A 16,941-nucleotide genomic window follows, 5' to 3' on the forward strand; every position below is an offset into this window, starting at 1 on the left:
TTCCCCAGGTTTTTTAAATAGTGCCATACAATAAATAAGAAGAAAAGTTCCAAGATAATTGACTTATTATATATATGTATATATATCGATTAATGAGATGGTCACTAAAATGAGTCAATGGTTGAACAGCTCTTTTGTACAATTAATTTTCTAAGCCCTTTCTCTATGGACAATATCAGTGTTGAAACACTTTACCTCAGAAGTTTAAAGTACATGTTATTTACACTGTACCAACAGGGTTAAATCTGAAACTGAGCCCTGTTTCCTAAAGATGCCACACTTTCTATCATGTGTCTCAGAAGGCACACATCTGAACATTGTCAGAACTTTGTTGTATTAGTTTAAGATTCATGCTAACATTCCTCAGTCTAATTGAAAGAATATATTGGGATCATGTATGCAGCTTAACTCTTCCATTGTTCAATTGCAAAATTTAAGGAACTTATTTACTCACCTTAAATGTTAGCTTCTCCAGATGGTAACATAGAAGGTGAGTAAATAAGCTTTACATATATATATACACACACATATATATATACACATATAGTTAGGGCTATGATTAGATGGCTGCAGTTATTAAGCTGATTTTATGTGGCACACTGTATGTGCCCAAAGTATTCTGCCTTTTGTGAGTTTTTATGTTTTCATACAAAGCTGTGATCTGTTGATAAAACTGTACTTCTTGGGGCTGGAGCGATAGCACAGCGGGTAGGGCATTTGCCTTGCACGCGGCCGACCCGGGTTCGAATCCCAGCATCCCATATGGTCCCCTGAGCACCGCCAGGGGTAATTCCTGAGTGCAGAGCCAGTAGTGACCCCTGTGCATTGCTGGGTGTGACCCAAAAAGCAAAAAAAAAAAAAAAATTTAAAAAGTAAGGAAAAAAAGATAAAGAAACCTGAGATCAGAGAGATAGTACAGCAGGTAGGGAGCTTGCCTCTGCAAGTTTGGTTCTCCCACCATATATGGTCCTCTGAGCCTATTAGGATTATTCCCTGAGAGCAGAGGCAGGAATAAGCCCCAAGCAAACTGGATGTGGCCCAAAAACCAAATTAAAAAGTGGGGTGGAGGGCAGGGAGAAAGAACCACTGAACCAGCATGAAGTTCTATAAAACTCAGATTATAAAGTCTTGGACCATCCACAATAATAATTAAGTGAATGTGAACATAGCAGACAGGTGTTGTAAGCAATAAATACTATGTTTTTGATTGTATCTTCCATTCTTCAATTCTCCCTGTCTTCTCAGTCCCTCCTTATGTTGGTCCTCAATAATACCAATGCTCAGACTCTGACCTTCTTCCTGACGGGTATCCCAGGCCTGAGAGCAGCCCAGGTCTGGATCTCCATCCCGTTCTGCCTCCTATATGGCATTGCCCTCACTGGAAACAGCATGATCCTATTTGTGGTCCTCCGTGAGCAGAGTCTCCATGAGCCCATGTATTATTTCCTCTCTATGCTTTCAGCCACAGATCTGAGCTTGTGTCTGTGCACGCTTTCCACTACTCTGGGCGTCTTCTGGTTTGAAGCTAAAGCGATCAACATCGATTCCTGCATTGCTCAGATGTTCTTTCTGCATGGATTCACTTTTATGGAGTCTGGGGTTCTGTTGGCCATGGCGTTTGATCGTTTTGTGGCGATCTGTAACCCGCTGAGGTACACCACCATCCTTACCAATGCCAGGATCATCCAGATCGGGCTGACCATGTTGATAAGGAATGTTGCTGTCATGCTACCAGTTGTGCTTTTTGTCAAGAGGCTGGTCTTCTGCAGGTCCTTGGTTCTTTCACATTCCTACTGCTACCATGTCGATCTTATTCAACTCTCATGCACAGATAACAGAATCAACAGCATTCTGGGTCTGATTGCACTCTTCTCCACAACAGGATTTGACTGTCCTTGCATCTTGATCTCCTATGTCCTTATTATTCGTTCCGTCCTTGGCATTGCTTCCTCAGAGGGGCGGCGGAAAGCCTTCAACACTTGCATATCTCACATCAGTGCTGTTGCTATCTTCTACATCCCTCTCATCAGCTTGTCTCTTGTCCATCGCTATGGCCATTCTGCACCTGCATTTGTCCACACTATTATGGCCAATGTTTTCCTGCTTATTCCTCCTGTGCTCAACCCTATAATCTATAGTGTGAAGACTAAACAGATTCGAAAGGCGATTGTTAAGGTTTTAATGCAGAAGAAGAACCAGATCTAATCATTAGTTGTTGTTTTTTTTAAAGAGCTAATGCTATCTCTGAGTGAATGTTTTGACACTTTGTCTTTTTAAAATTTGTTTTATTTTGTTGTTTGTTTGTTTGTTTTTGAGCCATACCCATGGTGCTCAAGGTTTAGTTTTCTCTCAAGGATCAGTCATGGTAAAATTTGGAGGACTAAATTTGGAGGACTAATTGAATTCTGGTAGACTGTACTATCTTTGTAACCTCGATGAGTGAATGCAATGGGCAATTTCTTGCCAAGTGCCTAAATATTTTTCCAACAGTCCAAACTATGATGCTCAGAGATGAATGATATTTTCTTAATTTTCTAGTCATTATATCCAATATATTACCTATTATTTTTTCAAGAGAGTGAGCAAAATATGACACTTTATTGACACTTGCAAATTTTATGAGACATGAATAAAACATTCGTTCAGTATCTGCATGTTGTTATGAAAGTTCTGATTTAAAGTAGTAAGTTTTATTAGAAATATTTATTGTAAAATACAGTTATTTAACTAACTGGAATTTTATCTCAAAATTTAATTTTCCAAATGGTTCCAAACTAGCCATTCTTTGTGTATACTAATGTAAATGTATATATGTATATAATGTAATTTAACATTGGTTCTTCTATTATTTGAGTTATATGTCCATTTATTATATGTAGAGTAAAAATCAGTGTAAATGCAAAATAATATTTTAATTTTTATGATATTACAACTGCTATTAGATCAACATTCAACATGCTAATGACATTACTACCATCTCTGGAAGGAGACTCTTTTTGTTCTTCAATAATATCCCAAGATTATCATTAGTCAAAAGTGATCCATACTTTTGGCTCATTCATGCTTTATCTCTCTTTCTGCTATTCTGTGTTTGGGTCCACTAGACTAAGTGTGGTGTCAAGGATGCTTAAATTCACATCTTATTTCTTTCTATACAGATGTGGAATCTTCAAATTTTAGAATGTACAGAATTTCATTAATCATATTTTAATTTTTTTATTTAGTGAAAAATAACACATTGATAACTTTGGTTGTCCATTATTGGTGAGAGTTTGTATTCTATGTTTAGTAGACCTCAAATAGTCTAGAAATTCTGTATATGTATATAGACACATTTTGAAGGACTCTGGTTAATTTTTATGACCTACTTTAAGACATTGCTGTTTATTTCACGAGAAGAATCAAGATTTATGGTTTATTAATGGATTTGGATGTGTGTATTAGTAATTATTTAAATAGTCTGGCAGACCGTAATTTTCCATTTGGGTGCTTGATAGTGTTCTGGTTTTCAGATATTCTCTTTATAAAATGTGTATCAGTAAAACCCTAGTTATCATTCACTTAGATTATTGCCAGGAACAGTTTCACCTACTGCTACATAGCATTCAGGTTCTATAACACTGATTACCTTTATTCTTTTGACATTTCTACAGTAGTTATATTTGCCTTCTTTCTAGTTGTTAAATACTACGTGTGGTTTGAGGATCCCTTTAAGTTCAGTTTTATCACATAGTGTAGTTTCATAAAAGCAACTATTGACATTGGACAAGTCCAAAAGACTTAGACTTAAATGGAGATAGCAAAGCCCATCCTACAGAACATGGCAACAACTAAATATTCAAAGATATCAGATCCCTTCTTATTGCCTTAATGAGGGATGTTCCCATTTTCCTCCCAGATAAAATAACCAAGTAGTAATAATTTATCTGACCCTTAAGTTAAATCCATTTGCTAACAGCAAGTATCATGTTAATGTTTATAGCAACATCATAGAGGTACATTGACACAGTTCCCAGTTATCCTTGATATAATTCCACATTATAAGAGTATGATTGTATCAACAAGTCCTTCTGCCAATTTTATTTTACTATCAGCCACTTCCTCTGCTATTTCAGAGCTCAAAAGAGCAATATACAAAAATCAAAAATGGGCAGATTATAAGATAACAAAATACATCTCATTGATTAGGATATTGCATTAATCAGTGCTCCATATAGATACAAGAACCACACCAAGATTTATAAAGAAAACATTTGATAAAAAGAATTAGAATTATTAACAGAAAAGTGAAATAGTGGAACTATTGGTAGTAAGAGTTAAAAGGGAATAATTGGTATCAGAGTGATAGTACAGTGGATAGAATGCTTTCCTTGTATGTGGCTTACCCAGGTTCAATCCCTGAACCCCATATTGTTTCCTTGATCCCTAAAGGGAGTGATCCCTGAGCAATGCATGGTGTACCCGCCCCCAAAAAGAGAGTTAATTAAAATATATAAGTCCATATAAAACATATAAAATTAATATAGCATTTACAAATATATTTTTATGACAAAATAATGATTTTATGTATAGCTATAGGTTTCCAAATTCCTTAAAAGTGGAAAGGAATGACAATACTAAGCCTTTATTCTTACATGAACATAGTAGAACCTGGGAGAAATAACTGACTTTTTAATTAACACATCCCCTTTCTTTACAGTTTAAATGTATTTTTTGCTCCACTTTGTTGAGATAAACAATTAATAATAATAATAATAATAAAAACATGCTTACCATTTTCTCCTGAAACTTTTATTATACATTAAGCATCTGGTGTGCGTTCACTTTTGTTTGTTTGCTTGTTTCTTTGTGCCACCCCTGCGATGCTCAGGGGCTACACCTGGGTCTGCACTCAGGAATCACTCCTGGTGATGCTCAGGGACCATATGGGATGCTGATGATTGCAAGTGGTGGGCCTCGAGCGAGGCAAGTGCCCTGGGCATGTGATCAATAATTTCATCCAGATATAATTCTTGTGCACATCTCTTACCTTTTCTTTAAAATTTGTAAATGTTCTTAAACTTAAATCTACTGTGGATAAAAAATTGTTTTTCCTAAAATTTAAAAGTAGATGTGCAGTGACTAGTAGAAGGAGAACAGCGCCCCCTATAGTTCAGACGTAGTTATAGCAGTCACTGGATAGGAAAGGTTGGACAGGATTAATGGAATGATCAATGGGTAGAATGAGAATCAGGCTGGGAATGTTGTTGCCTCTTGTGGAAGAGTTCTTCACTACCCTCAATTGATGAGGCAATGAACATATATTGGCAGTCATCTCTTCTGGGTATAGTTTACCTACTATTCACATCACTCCAGTCATGTGATGTTAAACAGCACAGCTGACTGCCAATATGTGTTCACTGCCTCATCAATTGAGGAGCGATGTGAATAGTAGGTAAACTAAACCCAGCACAGCTGACTGCCAATATGTGTTCACTGCGTCATCGATTGAAGGTAGCGAAGACTGGAGCCATAGCACATTGGGTAGGGCGTTTGCCTTGAAAGCAGCCAGCCCAGGTTTTATTCCTCCATCCCTCTTGGAGAGCCTAGCAAGCTACCGAGAGTATCCCACTCGCACAGCAGAGCCTGGCAAGCTACCCGTGGCATATTCGATATGCCAAAAACAGTAACAACAAGTCTCACAATGGAGATGTTACTGGTGCCCGCTCGAGCAAATCGATGAGAAAAAGGATGACAGTGCAACTATTAACAAAGTCCGTTAAAAAGTAATTTCAGGGGCCAGAGTGATAGTACAACAGGTAGGGAACTTGCTTTGCATGCACCCACCGGGGTTGGATCCCTGGCACAATATGGTCCAAGACGCCCCACCAGGGTTGATCACTTAGCACAGAGTCAGGGGGGTGGCTCAAAAACAAAAAAAAAAAGAAGAAAAGTTGTTTCAGTAGGCTCCAATATGCAATTTTCTGTCTGTAAAATAAAATATGGGAAATCAAAGGATCTGTCAGCTGTAAAGGCCTTTAGGCAGATTGAATGTCATTATACAGTTTAAATACAGACACTTTAAATAACTACCATTTGCTGAATATCTTACATTCAAACATTTCAGTGTGCTGACTTGATTTCATGTAGTCCGTATTAGACCTAATTTATTATCATAGGAATAACTCACACCAGTCGCATAGAGAGGAGTGAGTTAAAGTCAAACCAGGTTTGAATGACACCCAACTTCCAGTTCATGTTGCAGGAGATGCATTGGGTGCAGGCTGAGGCTATTCCAGGAAGGAGGAAAGGGGAGACTTGTGAAAAGCAGGCTTTCCTGAAACTTTATCACTGATGTCAAGGTCAGACTGTTTCTCTGTTAAACCAGTTCAAAAGAGTATTTTGTGGCAAGGGTTTTGGTTGTGACATTTTCAAATTCTCAGCCTCAGCTAATTATATCAATAATATATATGTACATATATGCATGAAAAATGATAAAGATAAATGATATAGATGCAAATATTCCTGCATTTGAGCATATATTCCAATATATATAATTGTGAGTTTTTGTTTTAGCACTAATTGATTCAATTAGCATACATTTAAAATATTCCTATATAACCACAGGAGAAAAAGGGTATAACAATATCATAAAGTTTAATTTAATAATACCCTAAAGAAAACTGTTATGATTTTATTAGTTTATGCTAAAAATACATCTGAAGGACTCATTAAGTAAATTTATTTAAAAATTTTAGTCTGAGCACAGAATGACTGCATTTATTTGTGAAATATAAAATGACATGAGACTGACACCCAAGGACAGTAGAGACAGGGCCAGGAAGATTGCTTCATGGTTGGTATCCTGCCTCATGAGCTGGGGAAGAAAGCAGCTGGAATAGAGAAGGGATCACTAAGTCAATGGTGGTTGGAAGGATCATTTGGGAAGGAAAATGTGTGCTGAAGATAGATAAAGGGCCAAACGGGATGGCCTCTCAGTGTCTATATTGCAAATCATAATGCCCCAAAGGAGAGAGAGAGTATGGGGAAAATTGTCTACCATGGAGGAGGGGAGGGTGGGATACTGGGGACATTGGTGGTGGAGAATGTGCACTGGTGGAGTGATGGGTGTTTGGTCCTTGTATGACTGAAACTCAAACATAAAATCTTCGTAACTGTATCTCACGGTGATGCAGTTAAATAAATAAATAAATAAATAAATAAATAAATAAATAAATAAATAAATAAAATTGATTCTCTAAAAAAAAAAAATTTTTTAGTCTGAGGAGGGGCCAGAGAGACAGTACAGCGGGTAAGGTGTTTGCCTTGCAAGGTCCTTGCAAGGAGTGATGTTCATGAGCCAGGAGTAAGCCCCGTGCACAACCAAGTGTGGCAAAAAAAAAAAAAAAGAGTCATAGGCAGTCTGCTCTTTTAGTCTTGCCTGCTACTGCTCTCAGTGTGCTCAATAAATCTTGTTTCACACTATTTATAAAACAAATCACCTGAGCTAATAGAGTAGTGCTAAATTGCATGCTTCACAGTGTATGGCCCTGAATTCTATCTCCCAATACCCCACAAAATAAAATGTAACAAAAATAAAACTGGACTGCAATGAGTTTTTAAAATTTTATAATATTTATCAAAGATTTAGGAATCAGATATTATTCTAATTGGTTAAAAACACTGACCTTCATTCTATTGAAATAAGTTGACAGTACAAGGGTTAAGGGACATATCTTACATGCAGCCATCCCCAGTCTGATCCCGGGTACCACATTGCACCCTGAACCTGACTGAACATGTCCCTTGAGTTTAGTCTTCCCTAGCAACACAGGGGGTGACTCAGGTAATCTGGAGCACTGTAGGACCTGAGGAGCACTATATTCTCTGGCTTGAGTATTAACCTGCTGGCCAAGAAACATCTGGAGGGACTCTGGACCTCCTGAATGCCACTTGGGGACCATTAAATAAAGAAGAATAACATATACAAGACTTGAATATCCATTTTTAGTCTTAGTATTTTATAATGGATTGGTAATTTTTGATAACTTAAATAAAATAAGAAAAGAAAATATTTTATGAATGTTGAATCAAGTTTACAACTTAATATATAAATGTAAACTTGTGAAATAGAAACTTTGATGCAGGCCACTTGAAAAAGCTGTTTATGCAAAGTGAAAACCAAAGTAAAGATGCGAAGCTTGTGCTATTAGGAAAATTCATTGTAAACTAAACTGGCAACTTTTATTATCAAAATTAACAATATTTGAAGTAGTAGTAACAGTAAATTTTGATGGTTAGGCAAGAAAAAAGGATATTCCTGCACAGTCTAGAAGTATGAATTCTAGACTTTTGGTGGAAAGGTATCTGCCAGTACATATCAAAATTAATCTACAACACTTTGGTTTGTTTCTGGTTTTTTTTTTTTAAGAGGGAGCATATCTGGCAGTGTTCAGGGGTAATGCCTGGCTCTGCACTCACTCAGGAATCACTCCTGTGATGCTCAAGGGACCATATAGATGCAGGAGATCAAATCCTGCTTGGCTGTGTGCAAAGTAAATGCCCTACAACTATACTATTACTGTGCCCCCACACTTGAAGTTAGCAACTATATTTGGAGATAAGTTTTACAGAAATAAAAGCATAAGTGCACATGGGGAGATATATATCAGTGTTTATTACAGTGTTACTTGATATGGCATAAAAGTACTAATTACTAATTATTAGAAGACCATCTAGTACTTATTACTAAGCTATAATTAATTGCAGTCTATTCATGGCATGGAATATTAGTTACTTGAATTAATTGTATCTATACATATTTATTTGGAGGGATTTATACCACCAGAAACACATCACACAGAAAAGTATATAGTAGGTTTTTCTATCTTTATAATATAAACAAAGCAATTTCTTTAGAATATAAACAAAGCAAATATAATATGTGTTTATAATAACAAATATACAAGGGAAACAACCATAAATATTATTTACAGAATGAAATTGCAATCATACTGTTCATTTACTTCCATTGCATGTGAACCTTAAACTCTCAATTGCTTAAAACTACAGAATTGACTGTAATACTTATTGGAGCCATGGCACAGGCAGGTAGGGCATTTGCCTTGCATGCAGCTGACCCCGGTTCAATTCCTCCATCCCTCTTGGAGAGCCCGGCAAGCTACCGAGAGTATCCCGCCTGAATGGCAGAGCCTGGCAAGCTACCATGGCATATTCGATATGCCAAAAACAATAACAACAAGTCTCACAACAAAGACATTTCTGTGCCCGCTTGAGCAAATCGATGAACAACGGATGACAGTGCTACAGTGCTACTTATTGGTCATCAGATAGTAGAAATCCTTTTGATCTAGCTGCTTTGACTTGGCCACTTTGCTTGAGGTCTCTAGACAGTTGGCTCTGGCACCAGGTTGCAGTTTGGCTCAGGAATTCGACATGTATTCTGGGGACCAGGTTCAAGGGGTAAGATTTTGGGTAAGCAATACTCATAGTATAAGAAAAAAAATATCCCCCATAAAAAATTTCACTTATTCCTGCTCTTTTCGACATCCTGTTGACTAAAGAAAGTCCTATGGGCCACATTAACCAGAGAATTCATGTGTCCAAGCTTAAAGTGAAAGGAAAGGTAAATACAACCTGCACACTCTGATTCTCATGCTGATGGTGGGGATGTATATATAATACTACCACTCAGAAGTAAAGAATTGTGCCCAATATTTAATGCACTATTTACATACAAATTTTTATTTATGAGGACACAATAAAAGATAAAACTTATACCTAATGATATGATTTAAGTTCATTGTTATTGATACTATTTTTCTGTATTTGAAATCATATTTACAAATATGCATATGTACTCAGAATTTTAAAACATTTTGAAGTCATCAAATTTTTCAAACATTTTTAAAAACGGAGGGATTTTCTCTTCATTTTTTTTTCCTAGCCTGATCATAGCATCTCTTTTTTGATACTACACTTCACCTTAGCTAAAAGGCCCAGAGCGATGCCTCTGCTTTAGAAAAAAATCCCTGCAGATACGTTCATTCTATGTATTTATGTATTTACCACTTTAAGCATGGCAAACCAAGTATTCAATCATAGAACCCTTTATATCAGATAGCTTTGTGCCTATATAATGTGGAGACATGTCCTCCTCACTAGGCGCAACCCACTTTCCTGGGCTGAAACCTCTTGAGTATTTTATCTCTAATCTCTTTCATCTTTACACTATAGAGAATAGGGTTTATCAATGGAGGAAGCAGGAAATGGACATAGGAGAGAAGGGTATGGGTAGACTGAGGAATTGGCAACCGGAGGCGGTCGATGAGGGCCAGGAGAATCATGGGAACATAGAAGAGCAGCACAGCACAGAGGTGAGTAGCACAGGTCTGGCCCGCCTTCCAGCGATCCTCACTGGATCCCAAGCCCTGCAACACCCGGCCAATTAGGCCGTAGGAAAAGAAAATAAGGAGAGGGTCCAACCCCATGGCTGACAGGACTACAAAGAGGCTATAGACTGCACCCCCAGCTCCTGGACAGGCCAACCGAGTCATATCGGGATGTAAGCAGTATGAGTGGGTCAGGACCTGCGGCCGGCAATAGGACATGCGGGCCAGGAGGAACGGCAGGGGCAGGTGGAGACCCAGACATCGGAAAATAATTGCCAGACCAATTTTCCCAACAACATCATTGGTGAGGATTCTCGGGTAGTGGAGAGGACGGCAGATGGCAAGTGCCCTGTCTAAGGCCATGGCAAGCAAGACGGAGGACTCCATGACAGAGAATACATGGACGAAGAACATCTGTAGGAGGCAGGCAGAGGCAGGAACAGCACGAGCATCAGCCAGGGCAAGCCCCAGCAGAGTGGGCATGATGGCTGTAGCCAAACCAACATCAGACACACTAAGCAGGAAGAGGAAGAAGTACATGGGGCGGTGCAGGGTGGGCTCCATGGCAATAATCCACAGGATGGTACTGTTGCCCAGGACAGAAAGAAGGTAGACGGTGATGAGGGGTATCGTCCACCAGGAGGGTACGCTTGACAGGCCTGGCATGCCTACCAGCAGGAACATAGGGGCCATTGAAGTGCTACTATTGGAGTTGCTGGGATTGGGATAGGAAATATTGGCATAGCTCAGAATCCCACTTTGAACTCTGGAACCTGGAAACTGATTAGAAAGATTTAGTTAATCTTATGACACGTTGTGCAATTCTTTCTTAAATCCTTACCTCCTCTTGTCTTGACCTCAAACGCATAGGCATTTCCTTCCGATACTCACATGCATTTTCATATCTGTGTCATAGTGACTCCTTTCTTGGAATTTTTTCAATAGCTTGCTTCAAAACTAGTTTGCTCTACAAATTGTTTCTCTGTTCTTGGATCTTGCATTTCCGCTTGCATTTTCCTAACTCAACCTCCTCACTTAATATCAAACACCTGAGGAGAGGATATAAATACTGGTTCTTCTCCCAACAGGCAGTCTGACTTCTGTGCTGCCATAGGACACAATGCTGTTCATTTTAACGATGCTCATGAAAAGTTGTCAACTATCCTGGAATTATTTGATCAAGAGGATGTCGTTTTTGTTAAATTGATTTATTTCTTAGTGAGTTTGGCTACTCTAATCCTATTCTCTATTTAAAAAATACTACCTCTCAGTACTTCTAATTTGTATTTTTACTGTCTCACATACTTTATACATTGGTGTGCTGAGAGATTATTTTGCCCTTCTCTTTATCCTCATGTTATTTTATCTATATCATGAATCAAATCAATAATATGATGACTCATAAAAGTATTTTCCAGATTAAAACATATCTACCTTGTTCTAAAAAAATTCTAGTTGGATGTCTGGTGTGCTTCAAATTTAATTGTCACAAAATGGAGCTTAACAAATGTAACTTAAAATTCCTTTCTGCTTCCTCAGTTAGGAGACTGCAGTTGGATAATAAAGAAAGAAAGAAAGAAAGAAAGAAAGAAAGAAAGAAAGAAAGAAAGAAAGAAAGAAAGAAAGAAAGAAAGAAAGAAAGAAAGAAAGAAAGAAAGAGAGAAAGAGAGAAAGAAAGAAAGAAAGAAAGAAAGAAAGAAAGAAAGAAAAAAAGAAAGAAAGAAAGAAAGAAAGAAAGAAAGAAAGAAAGAAAGAGAAAGAGAGAGAGAAAGAGAGAAAAGAAAGAAAGAAAGAAAGAAAGAAAGAAAGAAAGAAAGAAAGAAAGAAAGAAAGAAAGAAAGAAAGAAAGAAAGAAAGAAAGAAAGAAAGAAAGAAAGAAAGAAAGGAGGGAGGGAAGGAGGGAGGGAGGGAGGAGGGAGGAAAACAAGGGAAAAAAACATATTTTCTTTCCTTGAATTGATTGTCTCACCAATTTCCCAAAATAAAAGCTCAAGATTACTCTCACTTTACTTATAATATCCAATTAATTTTTGAATTCTAAAAGAATGAAAGAGGCTAGAGAGATAAAACAGTGGATAAGATTTGTACCTTGTAAGAGTTTCATTCCTGGTACCCCATATGGTCCCTCTAGCCCCCACCTGAAGTGATCTCTGAGCCAAGATTAAGTCCTAAGCAACATCAGGTGTGACAAAAAAAAAAAATAAATTAAATAAATTAAAAAGCACAAATAAAGAAAGAAGACTTGACAACACAATAATACACAACACACACACATGCTACCCATGGTGTATTCAATATGCCAAAAACAGTAACAACAAGTCTCACAATGGAGACATTACTAGTGTCCCACTTGAGCAAATTGATGAACAAGGGACGACAGTGCGACAGTGTTACATAGTCCTTCCTCAAATACTCCAAACAGAAGAATGGTCATTAAATTTTGATGTGGGGAAAGCAAAATTAAAAGAAAAACTCATCAACAGTAATCTTCTAAAAGCATATAACCTAAAATATAAAGTTAAACTTTCTTAAATAAATGATATAAAAAAACTTATGTCTTATTTTTTAAAAAAATCAGTAAGTGTAGCCTAAAAGTCAATATTTGAGGCTTGCTCTTCAAGCTTGTGTTTTCCCTTGAATATGTATCTTGCTTGCTTGTCTCTGTTTCTTTATTTGCTTGGGTTTTCCAGTCTGGAAAATCCCATATTCTCTCTTAAACACATACATTCTTCTTTCTCTTCCTCACATATTTATAAATAAGTTTCATGTAATAAAAGCTATCCTGTAGCACTGTAGCACTGTCGTCCCATTGTTCATCGATTTGCTCGAGTGGGCACCAGTAACATCTCCATTGCAAGACTTTTTGTTACTGTTTATTGGCACATCAAATACGCCACGGGTAGCTTGCCAGGCTCTGCCGTGCAGGTGGGATACTCTCTGAGAGAGGGATGGAGGAATCAAACTTGGGTCAGCCTCATTCAAGGCAAATGTCCTACCCTCTGTGCTATCCCTCTAGCCACACAATAATTAATAACAACAACAACAACAAAAATAATAATAATTATGGGGGAAAAAGGAGTTAGAATTTAGTGAGTCCAAGAGGTCTGGTCATTCAGTGATGCTGGACTTTCGCCCTGCAACCACACACACTGAGGGACAATGAGTATCAGAGGCTACGGACACCTCTCATGCCACCATAGTTCCCGACAGGATGCCATGAGCAGATTGGTCCTATGCCATCTGCTCAGCATCTTCACCTGACTATTTTTCTTCCTGCTCTGCATCTTCAAAAGTTTCTGAAGTGGCTGAATCTGAAAAGCTATCCTACTTCACAAAAAATTGGAGTAAATAGAACTTAAATATTCATTCCTAATTGTGTTGAAGAGGAGTTTAAGGAATTCACTCTTCTAAAAGCAACTATATATTAAATGTAATATACACATATTATTGGAAAGATTCTCAATAATATAACTTTAGCACTCTTAAAACTCATCAATAGTGGGGCCAGAGCGATAGCACAGCGGGTAGGGCGTTTGCCTTGCACGCGGCCGACCTGGGTTCGATCCCCGGCATCCCATATGGTCCCCCAAGCACTGCCAGGAGTAATTCCTGAGTGCAGAGCCAGGAGCAACCCCTGAGCATCGCTGGGTGTGACCCAAAAAGCAAAAAAAAAAAAAAAAAAAACTCATCAATAGCACACATTTATAAAAACTACTGAAACTTTAAAAATTAACTGCTCAGGTATTGGCATTCTGACTTCAACCTGTCCTCACCGCCCTCATTGCCTCAGTTCTGTAAGTGATGTCAAGCAGAAAAAGCTAAAGTTTTTCTAGCTGTGTTGACTTCACTGAATCGTGCCTGTAAGTTAGTAAGAAAAGATAATCTTAGTGAAAAACATATAGAAAGAAACAGAGGCTTTACTATTCTGGGGTTATAATCTTCTTTGGACTGAAATAAAGTTGACTTGTCAAGTATTTAATAGGAAACTGTGGCAAAATGGGATTTCAAACATATGAATATTCTCAAAGTTAATGGACTGAATGCTTCACTAAAGCAAGCATCACTGTGTATTATAATAAAATGGGATAACGATATGGCATAAAAATGAGACAGGAACAAAAATGTTTATGTATTTAAAAAAATTTTTTGGTTTTGAACCAGACCTAATAGTGCTTAGAATTTACTCCTGGCTCTATGTTCAAAGATCACTCGAAGAAGTGTTCCTGGTAAATATGGGGTTCCAGGAATTGGAACCTGATTGGTCACAGGCAAATGATGAGCCCTGTTACTGTACTGTACAGAACACAAGGTTTCAAAATGTGTTCAAGTTTAAGGAGCTACTAATCCAAAACAACATAAACTAAAAACTTTTTGTATAAAGAAACAAAGCAAGTGAGCAAGCAAAGCAAAATGAAAACCAACTTTTAACTTATGAAAATAAAATAATGGTTTCCAGATAAAGAGAAAGGTGTGTGTGTGTGTGTGTGTGTGTGTGTGTGTGTGTGTGTTTAAACTAGTTACACACTGCAAAAAGGGAGTCAAGTGCAAGGAGGGCTACTTTTTTGGGTGGCAAACATAATAAAGCAGAAATACAGTGCTGTATATCTAAAGCCTATATAGGCTTGTGCTATATATGCTACTCTATGGTTATTATGATTATAAATCAATGTCACTTTAATAAAAAATTTAAAAATAAGTGAATATATAATGGCTCTAAACTCCATGAAATAAAACTGACAAATTGAAATAATGAATAATAATATTTGTAGACTTAAAGTCAAGTTTTGACAACTGATTTAATAAATGGACATAAAAAATGAAATCTTGAGCAACCTTATGAATCAAAATGGCAACTACAGAACACAAGGCATCCTGGATGCTAGACTACAGAATGAGTGAAAAAAAAAAGCCTCAATACATTTAAAATATTGAATCATATAAAGTACATTTCTATGTTTATTTTTTAATGGAACTAAAATAGAGATCCACAAAAATCAAGAAAGCCTTTAGAAAACTTCTAAATTATCAACAAGTGAGAGAAAAATGAACAGTGAAATTAAAATGATCCAATGCACTTTGAATGGTGATTTGAGAGAAAGTTATAATTTGGAATCCCTATATAAGAAACACAGTCTCACATAAATAATCTAATGTCCTACCTAAAAAGTAGGAAAGCACAAAACAACCAAAACTCACAACTAAAATAGGTATATAAAAGTAGATACAGAGGGGGCCGGAGCGATAGCACAGCGGGTAGGGCGTTTGCCTTGCACGCGGCCGACCCGGGTTCAACCCCCGGCATCCCATATGGTCCCCCAAGCACTGCCAGGAGTAATTCCTGAGTGCAAAACCAGGAGTAACCCCTGAGCATCGCTGGGTGTGACCCAAAAAGCAAAAAAAAAAAAAAAAAAAGTAGATACAGAAACTAAAAATCAACAAATTCGTAACTAAAATTGAGAAAATTGAAGACATCAAGACATGTTCTTTGAAAAGAGCAATTTAAAAACCCCTAGCAGATCTTCCAAAGAAAAGAAGAGGTATGACACAAATTATCCAAATGAGGAATTATAGGATATCATTAATAAGCTTAGTTTAAAATTATTGTACATCAAATAACTTTAAGGTAATATTATAAACAACTACATATCACCAAATAGATAATTTAGGTGAATTTTTTTAAAAGAATTTTTTTTTGTCTGACAATTGTTCTATTATTTCAAAAATAATGAACTCACCAAAATATAAGGCTACTGTCTTCCTCAGGACAAATGTATAGCATTTGCAATTTGTAATTTGCAAATTCATTTGCAGTTGCTTCATTCTATTTTATATGGAAGGTTCTCACTGGTTGGTGAACACTGGGATTAGTGGAATCCTTGGTGGTGGTAGTGGGTAATGCATTAGAACATTACGTTTACAGTCTAAGGGCACTTGTATTTGATGTAGACACACAAGAATGACATCAGGAGTAGCACTGCACTGTAGCATTGTCCTCCCATTGTTCATTGATTTGCTCTAGTGGGGACCAGTAATGTTTCCATTGTGAGACTTGATACTATTTTTGGCATATCGAATACACCATGGGTAGCTTGCTAGGCTCTGCCATGTGGGTGGGATACTCTCAGTAGCTTGCTGGGCTCTCAGAGAGGGAAGGAGGAAATGAACCCAGGTCAGCTGCTTGCAAGGCAAACATCTACCTGCTGTGTTATCACTCCAGTCCTATATAATAAAAATTTAAATTAAGAATAAATTCAACAAACACTATTTTTTCACAGAAAACTATAACGCAATACTAATAGAAATTAAAGAGGCTTTTAAAAATAGAAACATTCCATATTTGTTGATTGTAATCTCAATATTGTTCAAATATTGACTATGACCAAACTGATGTATAATATTGACAATATCTCTATCAACATCAGAAAACCTTTTTTGTTGAAAAGATTTATCCAACAATTTATATTGAAATGTTATAGAAAGACAAGCTGTTTTGAAAAGAGAAAAAACAAAGTTGAGTAAATTGCAGTCTAGCTTTAACTTATTATAACAC

General features: G+C 37.1%; 2 protein-coding genes across 2 annotated transcripts; one reads left to right on the forward strand and one right to left on the reverse strand.

Annotated features, from left to right (window-relative positions):
• The first annotated feature begins 1,224 nt into the window (after nucleotides 1-1,224).
• Nucleotides 1,225-2,205, forward strand: LOC101552404 (olfactory receptor 51F2-like). The gene has a single exon (XM_004618230.2). It carries the CDS (start codon nucleotides 1,255-1,257, stop codon nucleotides 2,203-2,205), a length of 951 nt encoding a protein of 316 aa, XP_004618287.2. The 5' UTR covers nucleotides 1,225-1,254.
• A 7,955-nt stretch (nucleotides 2,206-10,160) lies between these two features.
• On the reverse strand, nucleotides 10,161-11,117 carry LOC101553553 (olfactory receptor 51S1). The gene has a single exon (XM_012934942.2). The coding sequence runs from the start codon at nucleotides 11,082-11,084 to the stop codon at nucleotides 10,161-10,163; it is 924 nt and encodes a 307-aa protein (XP_012790396.2). The 5' UTR covers nucleotides 11,085-11,117.
• Nucleotides 11,118-16,941: the final 5,824 nt, after the last annotated feature.

The sequence above is a fragment of the Sorex araneus genome, chromosome 6 (genome assembly GCF_027595985.1).
Source record: "Sorex araneus isolate mSorAra2 chromosome 6, mSorAra2.pri, whole genome shotgun sequence".
NCBI lineage: Eukaryota > Metazoa > Chordata > Mammalia > Eulipotyphla > Soricidae > Sorex > Sorex araneus.